We start from the raw sequence: 12,080 nt of genomic DNA on the forward strand, positions 1-12,080 counted from the left end.
TTAAGAAAAAATTTCTTAAAGACGTGGAAGGTACCAACCATAAAGGAACAGACTGATGTTAGACCACACCAAAAATTAAAACTATGACATCAAAGATGCCAAGAACAAAGGGAAAGGAAGCCTCGCTCCAGGAGCGGGAATTTGCCCGACACACAACCAACAATCGATGAACATTTATATGGAGAACACCTGGGCTACCTCAGCTCCTCACCGCAACCCTGTTAGGGAGGCACTATTTTTCTCCGTTTTTCCAAGTGGAAACGTGGAGGCTCTGAGAAGTGAAATGACCCGCCTGAGGCCCCATCACTGGCCAGGGCGCCAGAACAGCCATTTGAATCAGGCTTGTTGACTCAGGGACCCAACCCTCGGCTGTTACGCTAAGTGATCAAACCAACACAAACGGGATTGTGACTTCCCTCGGAGACGGGGTGGGGACTGAGGGGTTATTGGCTCCTCTGGCAGATCTAGAAGAACTCCCAGGCTGGATACAATAGTGTGGGAATGGCAGGCAGTGGGTATGTTCGTAAGGGCTGGAGCACCCATCACATGCTCCTGAGAGTGACTGTGCCCAGCAACCACACAAGAGGGAGCCCGGGAGGTCAGGCAAGCCAGCCACTCATGGGGCAAAGGGGGTTGTAAGTCAGGCGAAGAAACGGAGGCTCAGAGAGGTTAGACGGTGCACCCGAGATCACACAGCTAAAAGGCTGCAGACCTGCCAGACTCAGTGAGGGCCCTGCTGCCCTACCCCTCGCCCAGACACCGTCTGGTTCTCTCATCTTTCTCTCTGTCTCTCTCACACACACACATGCGTGCGCACACACACGCACACACACACGCAGCACCCACTGGGGATAAAAGATTCTGCAGCAGCCAAGTTGCAAGTCACACTTTATTCACTCGCCAGGGGGTGTGGGGGGATCCTGGGCAGCACTCCAGGGCCCTGGGAAGGAGGAAACTGGGCACTAGTTGGAGGGATGGAAGGCGCCCCGCTGGTGCCACTGCATGTCGCGGATGCGGCGCACAGACTGCACCTGGGGGTGGGGGGCCCCGAAGTCCCCGCTGTCCTTGTAGTCGCCCTTCTCCAGCAGGTACTGCAGCCCGCGGTAGCCGGGGTACTGGTAGCCGACCCACCTGCGGGCCAGGGGTGGGAGGCGGGGACAGGGGAGACAGAGGAGAAACCGAGGAAAAGAGAGAGACAGAGAGAGAGCATCCTTCAGCCATTAGGAAGGTGGAGCCTCCCCATCAGTCACACGTCCTGAGTGTTGGCAGGAGCACCCCCCTCCCAGCATCCAGCCTCTGCTTTCTTCCTTCTCTTGACGGGGAGCTCACTACCTTATGAAGCAACTTTTGGCTGAAGGCCTGATACTAGGATCAGAGGAAGGGATGATCTTAAGCTCACTTCTGCTTAGAATAAGACAGGCCTCTTCTCCGTCTCTGTCCACTCCCATCCCAACCCCAAGCCCAGCTGCGAGGCCAAAGGAGAGTGGGTGAGGCCCCAGGAGCCCTCTGCAATCCCTTCCCCATTTGAGGCTGTCACCATTTAGGGGGTCACTCACTCTTTTGGGCACCTGATGAAAGCCACAGTCTTCTCCCCAGAAAACATGACACAGCCCTGAGCTACAAGGACCTGCCTGGCCAGCCACTGTGGACCTACAAGGACCTCCAGCTCTGCTTCTCAGCCTCATGCATGCCCCTACATATCTGCTCTCTAGCCACTCCAGGCTTTGTAGAGGGTCTCAGACTCAGTGGGTTCCTCCCACCACAGGGCCTTTGCATGTGCTGCTCTCTGGCTGAAACGCCCTTCCTTTCCCTTTTTACCCCCGCAATTCTGATTCTTTCTTGAGATCTCAGCTCAAGAGTCCTTTCCTCAGGGAAGGAGTCTAGATTTGTGTGGATTCTTACCTTTGACCCCAACTACACAAGGCAGAAGCCAGGTCTCTTTAATCTACCTTGACATACTGAGCCCCTGACATGGTACCTGGCACCTTGCAGCACTTGACTAATTGAATCAATGAATGAATGAATGAGTGAATGAAGGAGAATATGAACACAGAACTTTGCACAATATTTTAGGAGTTTGACAAACCCAGAAAGCCACTATGTGTTGGTAAACTAGCTCCCTTGGGGAAATAAGTCTTGATTTGTAGCATTTTCCACTTTCTGGGCTATAAACACTCCCACGATGGCTGATTTCACGCCACCAAGGGTTCAACAACCAGCTCACAAAAATCCTGAAAATTTAAGAGTCAGCTCCAGCACGTCACTGCCTGAAGCGCATCCGCGGACCCCACGGAATCCACATTTTTCACAATAAGAAATTCCCCAGTGCTGCTGGCCAAGGTTTATGTGCCTAAGAAGTTTCATTTGGTGGAAACGACACCTCTTGATTCCAGACTCAGGAAGAGGCTGCTGTTGCTGCCGCTCACAGCTTTGTTAGGACCACTCAACCCCTTCCCACCCTTCTGCTACCCCACCTCTGCCTCAACCTCCCCCTACCAACATCTACTGTCCCGATCTTAGGGGCTGAGGTCAAGGCCCAGGTTTCTCTCCTCCACGGTAGGGGATTGCCCAAAGGCAGGTTCAGATGCAACTTCAGGAATTGAAAGCCACATGTAGGCTGATGGCCCCCACGCCCATTTTCCAATGAAGACCGGTCAGGAGAGTACGAGATCACCGGAGTTCAGGGCAAAGCAGGACTTGGGACCCCAGGGTCGGGGCTCCTGGGGCAGGACGAGCCAGGCCCGGGTCCACACTCACGTGCCGCTCTGCACCCGCACAGATGACACCTTCTCCTGGTAGCCGTGGGCGTGGAAGCTAGGTACGTCGTCATCTATGATCTCCATCTTCTTCCCCGTGAAGTTGGGGTTTTCGTAGAGGATGATCTTGTGCTCTTGGCTGTCCTGTTGACAGGGAGTGAGGGAAAGCGAGTGTGGGCGAGGGGGCCCTTCCCACCCATCCTCATGCCCCGGAGTTGGACCTGCGCGCTCCACCCACAGCCCCTGCGCGATACCCCCCACGTGAATGTCTATGACAACGTCATTGAACAGTGGCCATATTTGCTGAGCTCCTCCGGGGCTATTTTCATGTAGCAGATGCTCTAGATTCTACACTTGGGGGAATATTCGATTCTGAAATGTCATTTTCCCTCCTACAGCTTCAACTCCCTTTTTTAAATAAACAGCAGCCGTGATCTACACACACACAGGCTTACTGTGTCTCTAGTAGGCGCTTGAGATATTTTGACTTTCCTTCACCTCCACTTCTCTTCCCAGCCTCCTATTCCTGTGACATTTTTGTTGGTTATCTCTTTTAATCCTTTAAACTCCTCTTCTGCCATTTGGCAGATGAGAAAGGTGACGCTCGGAGAGGTAAAGCAACTTGCCCAAGGTCACACAGCTGGTAGCGCCAAAGCCAACATAGGAACCCAGGTCTGCAGAATGCTGAGTGCAACGTTCTCCAGTCTTCCATCAAGCTCTGGGGGGAACTAGACTGGGCTGGGGAGGTTTGGGAGTGTAACCGAGCATTGTTGGGCTCTTTGCCCTCCTTGAAAGTTCACACACTAGTAAGAATTAGGATCAGAGAAGCACTGAAAGGTCGAACAAGTTACGAACAAGAGCTAAGCCACCTTCTCCTCCACCCCCAAACTCGGAATTTCCTTTAATATTGACAAGGCTATCATTTATGGAGCGATTGCTCTGTGTCGGGAGTTGCACAACCCTGGAAAACACCATCCACACAGAATAGAACGTGAACGGTGTCCCTGGAGCATTTCGAAATCTTGTGAATGGATCCCCCCCTGTGCAATGTGGCAACACTCAGGCTAAGCGTGTTGGAATCTCAGGACGGTAGATACTAATATTCCCATTTTACAGATGAGAAAACTGAGGCTCAGGGAGGCAAAGAGACTTATGCCAGGTTACACAGCCAGAAAGTCCCCCACCAATCAGAAGGGGCACAATGCTGGAGGAGAAGGCTTCCTCCTGGTCCCTAGACCTCCGGCTCCGAGGTGGCGAAGAGAGGGAGAAGGGCGAGGGGCAGGGGGCTCACCACTTTGATGGGCCTCAGGGAGCTGAGGGAGTCGGTCCTCCGGCTGCTGGTCCACGAGTCCCAGCGGGGGTACTCCCCCTTCTCAAACACAAACTGCTCACCCTTGCAGTTGGCTTGTTCATAGCCCACCCAGCTGCAGCGGAGACAGAGAGAGAGGGTGGGTCAGGCCTACTCCAAGCTTCCTACGGCCGGACCCCGGCTACTGGCTCGGGCCTCACTCGCCCAGCTGATCAAGGAGCAGTAGCCCCATAAATCCACGCACAGCAGAATCACATCAGTTATCCAGAACCCAGGACCATGCTGCCTTCAACCATCTGGAACACAATCCGGAAATAACGGGGAAACCCAAAAGACGGCCCAGCAACAAATACAGAGCCCGTGAATTGGGGCCAGTGGTATGCTGGTAAATTGACAGTCAGCTCTTAGGAAAAAAAAAAGAAACCCAGATTGTAGCGTTTGCCAATTTCCATGGTGTAAATACTCCCACCGTGGCTGGTTTCAAGCTGTCAGTGGGACATCAGTGACTGTGGACTTGGGAAAAGACGTCCCCAATCAGCGTCACCACCGAGAACAGGCTCCAGAACACCAGTGCCTCTACAGCTCCTGTGCCCTATTCATACCAGCCCTTCTCTTTGGACCTGTTTCCTCCTTTGTTCTTGATGGAACTCTCTTGATTCATACTCTGCACAGAACTCTCCAGCCTCTTAGATCCGCAGTAGAAGAGAAACAGTACTTTAAAGGGAATGGTTACCTTGCAGTGGGGCTTGGCTAATAGGGGAAAATAGGAAAAAGACGGTACGAATTTCAAATGCCCAGCACTCTTGGGCTGTTCATTGTAGGGGCACACATCACCGCCTTGTGCAATAACGGGCTGTTCAGAACAGTAATCTAAGTCCTTAATGGACTCTAAGTCCTTAATGGAGATCGTGTTTCTTGACACTTTTAGAAGGGGATGCATCCTTGAGCCAGCAATTCTGCTTTTAGGCAACGTGTCCGTAGAAACCAGTTGTCAAGAGTTCACCAATACGTGAGTAAGGATGTTCATCACGGTGTTGTTTATGATATCGAATGACTGAAACAACTTCAACATCTAATAGTCAGGGCCTGGTGAAGTAAATTATGGCCTATCCCGTAATGGAAGGTTACAAGGCTGTGAAAAATAAGGAGGGAGGACACGGGTTCTCAAAGAACTGGGCAGAAACATCACCAGGTGTTTGTGAAATGCAGATTCCTGGGCTCCAGACCCAAGAGTTTGATTGAATGGGACTGGGATGGGGCCCAGGAATCTGCTTTTCAGAGCATCCCCTTTCTGTGATTCTGATGCAGACCTATCTTAAAAAAAACTCTGAAAAATCCCAAAATAAAATGCTATTTAATGACATGGAGAGAATTCATGATATCTTATAAAGTTTTCAAAATGAATTATAAAACAGTATGTATAACATCATCCAATTTTGATTTAAATCGGATGATGCTATACATACATATACAGAGGAAAATATAGATTTATACCAAAATCTTAACAATGGTTACTTCTGAGTGGTAAGAGTAGAGTCATATTTTCTTTGCCTTAAACAATTTCTTCTTACTTTTAAACAATAAATTACAATAAAAAATATCGAAAGTTATATTTTTTAAAAGAAAGCAGAGGAGTGTAAAATCCATGCCATCCAAATTCTAAAAAAAAGACAACTGAAAATCAGAAGTGGTACTTCAATGGTCAGAACCTCAGTGGTCCAGGAAGGCACAAGTTCAGGCACTGCAGATGCTCTGAGATGTCAGACCCGCGGTGCTCGGCAGGGCCACTCCTTGGCTGTTCTCCACATCAGCAGACTCTGACTCGATAGTCATTGCATGCTGCAAAATCCTCTGCCCGTCACCCAGGACCCCCAGCCATACCCAACTCCCTGAGCCATTGGGTGGGGTCGCTGGCAGCCACCCCTGATTCCTGAGGCTCCTGCAGAGAAGGAGTGGTGGGGAACCACAAGGAGAGGCCCTGCGGGCTGTGCTCAGCTACGAGACATGAGCAGGGCAGAGTCAGACCCTACCAACCACCTCTCCTTCTCTCTCGGGTCAGGGCCCCCAGGCCTGCCGGCCCCTGAATGCACCAGTGAATCTGCTAAGACCCAGTATAGTCAGGATTTGGGGAGGGAGGGTAGATGCAGAGCTGGGACGTCCAGCTTTAAACCTCCCAGGAGGGTGAGGACACTCCCGGAGCCAGAGATTGACAGCTCCAAAAGGGTCCATGAGAGTCCCCGCGTCCATCTCCCTGCCTCGAGGAAGTGGCTGACCTCAGGGTCAGGCTTTTCACATGAGCTCTCTCCCTTCATCCTCAGGAGGACGTGGTTGTCCTCCTCCTACAGAGGAGGAAATCGAGGCTCTTCCCTTCTCTGAGGGAAGTTGCTGGTCCAACATCACACGGCCCTGAAGCGGTGGAGGCGGGATTTGAACTCAGTTCTATCTGAATCCAAATTACCAATTCTCTCCTTTGGCTGCCAGACTCCAAATCCTGGTCTCCCGATCACACAATCTAGGAGCACAATGAGGACAGATCCCTCCGGCTGCACAGCCCGATTGCCCCACTCTGAAGCCCCTGACCAGGTGAGACCACCCAGGTACGTACGGTCCAGACTGCACCAGGATGGAGCCTGCCTTCTCCACGCCAGTCTCCTTCAGGTTGGGGCAGGGCCCACTGAGCTCGTGCGAGTGTCCCTGGAAGTTCTCCTGCTCAAAGATGATGATCTGTAACAGGAGGAGAGAGTTGAGCCCCGGCATGATGGGGAGGAGGGAGACCAGGGCAGGCAGGGTGGAGAGGGGACTCGCAGAGCCTGGAAGGATGCTGAAGGGCTCCATCCTTGGGAGCCACAAGTGAAACATAACGTCAGACAGTCCTGGCTCTGCTGGTTACCAGCTCTGAAACCTTGAGCCAGGATTTCACCTCACTGAGCTTCAGTTTCCCCATCTGTCAAATGGGAAATAATGACAGAACCTACCTCATGGAGTTGTAGGAAGGATTCAGAGAAGCATAATGGTTTGCAAAGATTATTTGCTCTCTGTGTAGGAGGCACAATTACATCCATTAAGGGATGTGGCACAGACCCCACGTGGGTAAGTGGCAGAGCTGAAGTTGGAGCCCAAGCCTGTCTGATGCTGTTTCCACGAGAACAGTACTTTGCAAACTCTAACATGCACACAAAGCACTGGGATCTTGATAAAATGTGACTTCCAAGGCAGCAGGTCCGGGATGCAGCCCCAGATTCTGCATTTCTAACAAGCTCCCAGGTGAGGCTGGTACCACTGGTCCATGGACCACAGTGTGAGTTGCAAGACGCTAGACCACGCTGCTTGATCCTCTCCTGCTCCTGTTAGAATTGGCCCAGTCCCGCCATCTACAGTCCCCACCTCGATTTCACCCGTAAAACCGCACATACCTGGGCCTCTTCCTTAAGCCCTCACAGGCTTTGCAGGTCTCCCTCTGCCCTCCCCCTTGGGATACTTCTCAAGGGGACTTGACTCCCTTTGCCTCACCTGGTCCTCTCGTCAGCCCAGGGAAGGGGGCCATCAGGATCCCCATCAGGGAAACTGAAGCTCTGCTAAGGGAGGGGGCCACCCGAGGCCTCACAGCCAAGTGCTCGGTGGGAGGCCAGCAGCCACTTTTCGTGATTCCAGAAAGCATTTGGGGACAGAGGTTTTCCAGCTGCACTGCCCCCGGGAGCTGCCCTCTGGATGAAGAGGGGGGCTCCAGGCAGCAGGCTCCCAGGAGGGGCAGCTGCAATCCACATGGTCAGCACTGGCTGGGTAAACGCGCCTGCCTCTCCCAGGCCGGGGATTAGCCAGACAAAGCCAGGGGAGGGAGGGAGGCCCCGCAGGGCCCAGAGTCAGATTCCGTGGGCTCAATTCAGCCTTTATGGTCACTGACTCGACCACAGATGCATCAGGAGACGGCTCCAATGTCGCCTCTGTTGCATCCAGCTGTGCAACCCTAGGAAGAAACTTGATTGCTCTGAGCCTCAGCTCCCCCATTTGTAAACTGGGAAGTCATGCCCACTTTGCAGGTTTCCTGAGAAGAATCGAGAATATGGAAGTTAGGGGCTGGTTTATTACTACCCTGGCCTGGGAGACAATGGCTTCCCTGGGTGAGGAGGGTGAGGAAGGTCAGCCTCTCCATGCATTTGAAAAGCCTCAGAGAGTCCAGAAGCTCAGTATTATTATTGTTGTTGTTGTTGTTATTTATGAACAAATGGATGCTAAAATTTTTCATGTTATCCAGCCCTTTAAACCTGCCCCGTCCAATATGGCAGCTCTCGGTTACAAATGGTTTGCATGACTAGTCCAAATTGAGATGTGCTGAAATATAAAATACACATCAGATTATGAAGATTTAGTATGAAAAAAAGAATGTAAAATAGCCACCTAGTAATTTTTCTATGGACTATACATTTGAATATATTAGGTTTAATAAAATATCACATGAAAATTAATTTGCCCTGTTTCTCTTTACTTTTTTAGTGTGGCTACTAGGAAATGTTAAATTACACATGTGGTTCACGTGCTGTGTCTATTGGACAGCCTGCTCTAAAGCACGTTGCGCTGGCCTTCTTGCTGTTCCTCAAACTCACCCAGCTCGTGCCAACCCCTGGGCCTTTGCACTCACTGTGCTCTCTGCCTGAAATGCTGTTCCCTTTCCTGACTCCCCAACATTCCCATGGCTGCTCCCTCACTTGGCCTGGGTCTGTGCTCCAATGTCACCTCCTCAGGGAGGCCCTCCGTGACCACTTTAGCTAACACAACCACGCCTCCCCCACCCCGGCTCTCTCTTGGTAACCCCTGGCCCCACTTTGTGTTTCTTCCCAACACTTCTCACTCCTTAAAGTCACTTATTTGTTTGTTTATTGATTGTCTTTCCTCCAGAAAGTAAGCCCCTGAAGGGACAGAATGGGGTGAGCAGGTGAGAGGCTGCTCTGCGGCTGGAGAGGCTCTGAGTCTGACCACAGGGCAGTCCCAGGATGGAATCCATGCCTGGAGTCTGAAGCAGAGGACACAGGAGGGCAGCCAGGCGCAGGGGTGCTGGTAGAGGTTTGGGGACAGGTTGGATGTGACACGCTCCCGGCACTGGCCTGAGGTCCCACCGCCCTTTGGGGAGGGAGGATGAGAAAGCAGAGCGGCACGTTAGCTGGCCGTCGGTGGACACGCCGCAGACCGGGTGTGAGGCTGAGCCTGTGTTCTTTGCCTCTTCACAACCACCCGATGCCGCGAATCTGTCTCCCCATTTTGCGAAGGGGGGAACTGAGGCTCAGAGAAGTCGAGTGGCCGGCCCGGGTCACACAGCAAGTGTGGAGTCTGGAATCCCACCCCACCTCCCGTTCACAAGCCCCCTCTCAGACTGCACTGAGGGTCTACCTCAGCTTTGGGGACCCCCATGGGAAACGGGGTGCAGGGTACGGCAGAGGAACATAAGTCTCCACAGCTGGCAGCTGGTGCTGGGCACCCTGGCATGCCAGCTGGGGAGGGGCCCTCCGAGTCAGCCCCCAGTGTGCAAGTTGGGGAGACTCAGGCCCAGAGAGGGGCAGGGGGGGGGGCCCTGGGAGGAAGATGCCAACCCCACTTTGCAGAAGGGAAACCGAGTCAGGAGAGGAGCTCTGCCTGCCCCCCCCCTCGCGTGGTACCCACCTTGGGGTTCAGGGGCTGCGGCTTGCCCGCTTGGGTCTGGTGGTCTGAGGCCATGGTGGGCTGTCCGATGCAGGAATGACCTGGAAGACACGGGGAAGCAGCTGAGAGGGCCTGTCTGGGCCCTCAGCTTTCTCACCCGCGGGCTCGGGGCCACCCCCTCCAGCCCCAAACCCTGTGTTTGGTCTCCCTGACTCCGGTTGTCCCAGCGTGGCAGGGTCGGCAAGCAGCTGAACTTCCATCCTTAGCTGCCCTTCTCTGCGGCCAGGCCAGCTCCTCTTAAGAGCGGGAATGAGGGCTGCTGAAAAATAAGGTGACCAACTAGAGTGTGAGTGGGGTGTCGGGGGGTCCCCATCACTCAGTTCCAGACAGGATGCTCCACGGAATGCGGACACATTGATAAAAGGCAGAAATTTGGGGATTAAAAGAGAACAGCGTGGGCAAACAAAATCCACGCACTGGCCGTGCCCGGCCGTGTTGTGGTTCCCAGTTCGCAATCCCACAAGGCCCCCTGGACCCCCTGCCCTCACCCACAACGTCCTCCTGCAGACTCCCCACCCCAGTACCCAGAATGCTCCTCCCCGCCATTGGTCTCATCCCCGCACCTGCCACCACGAGTGCGCGCATCTGCCATGGACTCACGCGACAAGAAATAAAGACACGAGTGTGATGGTGGAAGTTCAGGTGCCGTGATGGACAGCAGTGGGGAGGATGTCTTAGCTGGTGAGAATATGGGAAAAGTCTAGAAAATGGTCAGCCTCACGTCTTTCCCGAGGGCAGGGCGGTGAACCCAGGCTGCATTTTCCCAGCGAAGAGGGGAAACCTGACTTCCTTCTCCAGAGATAACGTCCGGTTTCCAGACGCCCCTTCTACGCTAGAGGCCAGGCCAGGACGTCCCCCGGAAAGAAGAAATTCAGTCAAGCATCTTGGGAGCCAAACCCGCTCTTGTCCCCTGAGAAACCAGCCTGGTGGGCCTGTCACCGTGCCGGAGGCCCCGCCGGTACAGTCCCTGGGCATCTGCGCTCTCAGACTAAAGACGATGAAGGTGAATTGGTTCAACTCAGGTGCCGGCTCTGCCGCTTACCAGCACTGAGACCCTGGGCGGGTCATCCCCTCTCTGCTCTGCAAAACGGGGACAGTAATGGCACCTAATGACATCTGTGAACAGGCTGTGACCAGTCAATCACATAACGCAGAGACCTGCGAGCACTTGGCAGCGGTCCTGGGCCACGTTCAGAGCTCAGTAAACGACAGCAATTATGGCGTTATTAGGGTCATTTCCACCGGGCTTTAGTGGCTTTGAAACGACCTGCTGCTGGGAGATCCCAGATTGCGGCGGCCGCCTCCTCACCCACCAGCGCTCCCCAAGCCTGGACACAGAGCGGGCGCCCAGGAATGCTCGCAGATGTGGAGAGAGCTGACTCACCGATTAGAAAGGATGCTGAACCGTCAGTGGTTTGATTTCTTCCACCTGCAAACCCTCAGATTCTCCTCCCCCATCGCTAACAAAATGAGGATGCTGATGGACTGTTTAATATTAATAAGGATCACTGCACAAGCACCCACTCTGTGCCAGGCACCACGCTGGACCATTCGTCTACGTTATCTCTAAGCCCACAGCAAAGGAGGTTTTATGATCCCTCTCCCCATTTAACAGAAAAGAAAACTGAGGCTTAAAGCATTGAAGTCTTTGCCCAAGGTCACCTTGTTAGAAAGTGGTGGCACCTGGATTCGAACCCAGGTCTCCCACACTTTCCATCAGGGATGAGGAGGAGAGAAAAGGCAAGGCAAGCAAGAGAGGCATTCTTACCAGTGACGCCAGCCCCTGAGAGTGCCCGTGAAGCCCAGCCGGTGGGAGGTGGCATTTATACCCTCCCCAGGAGAGCCGGTGCCAAGACGGGGGACCGCTGCGTCCCGCGGAAAGCAGGCAGGGCGAGAATGCTGGATTAAGCCCGCACCAAAGCCCAGGTCAGCAAATGCCCGCAGACATTGTGTCTCTGCACAATAATGTCATTAGCTTTCAGATTCGGCCACGCCGGGGTGGTCAGGCAGCCAGGCAAGAAGACGCTCGCTTTGCATGCATCAGCCGTCCGGCTGCCAGGACCGGGGGCATGCCGGGTTCACTGGTGTGGTCAGTTGAGCCCCGGGGGAAGGCAGACGGAGGCAAATCTCAGCGGCCCTGGGAAAAAAAAACAAGTAAAGGAGGGTGGTTTGGCAGAGTCCTGCATCCATCCATCCATCCATCCATCCATCCATTCAACAAATATTTATCAGACATTTACTTGGTGCCAAGCTCTGTTCTAGGGGGTAGTGTCAGGGAGGGGACCTGCACCAGCCTGGACCACCCAGAAAAGCTCCCAGGAAGA

General features: G+C 53.5%; 1 protein-coding gene across 1 annotated transcript; it reads right to left on the reverse strand.

The window, feature by feature from the left end:
* Nucleotides 1–962: 962 nt before the first annotated feature.
* CRYBB2 (crystallin beta B2) lies at nt 963–11,579 on the reverse strand. Its single transcript, XM_014787253.2, has 6 exons — nt 11,525–11,579; nt 9,718–9,797; nt 6,671–6,789; nt 4,048–4,180; nt 2,758–2,900; nt 963–1,131 (listed from the first exon to the last, which is right to left on the reverse strand). The coding sequence occupies exons 1-6, from the start codon at nt 11,577–11,579 to the stop codon at nt 963–965; spliced, it is 699 nt and encodes a 232-aa protein (XP_014642739.2).
* Between the last annotated feature and the right edge of the window lie 501 nt (nt 11,580–12,080).

This window comes from Ceratotherium simum, chromosome 35, assembly GCF_057802395.1.
Source record: "Ceratotherium simum simum isolate JZ-2026a chromosome 35, ASM5780239v1, whole genome shotgun sequence".
NCBI lineage: Eukaryota > Metazoa > Chordata > Mammalia > Perissodactyla > Rhinocerotidae > Ceratotherium > Ceratotherium simum.

What these genes read in the sequence shown, in the direction of transcription:
- CRYBB2 (XM_014787253.2), bottom strand. Translation starts at nt 11,579, where the DNA reads ATGCCACCTCCCACCGGCTGGGCTTCACGGGCACTCTCAGGGGCTGGC. An exon ending in CTCAGGGGCTGGCGTCACTG is followed by an intron (nt 9,798 to 11,524) that starts GTAAGAATGCCT and finishes CGTGTCTTCCAG; the next exon opens with GTCATTCCTGCATCGGACAG. An exon ending in ATCCTGGTGCAGTCTGGACC is followed by an intron (nt 4,181 to 6,670) that starts GTACGTACCTGG and finishes TCTCCGCTGCAG; the next exon opens with CTGGGTGGGCTATGAACAAG.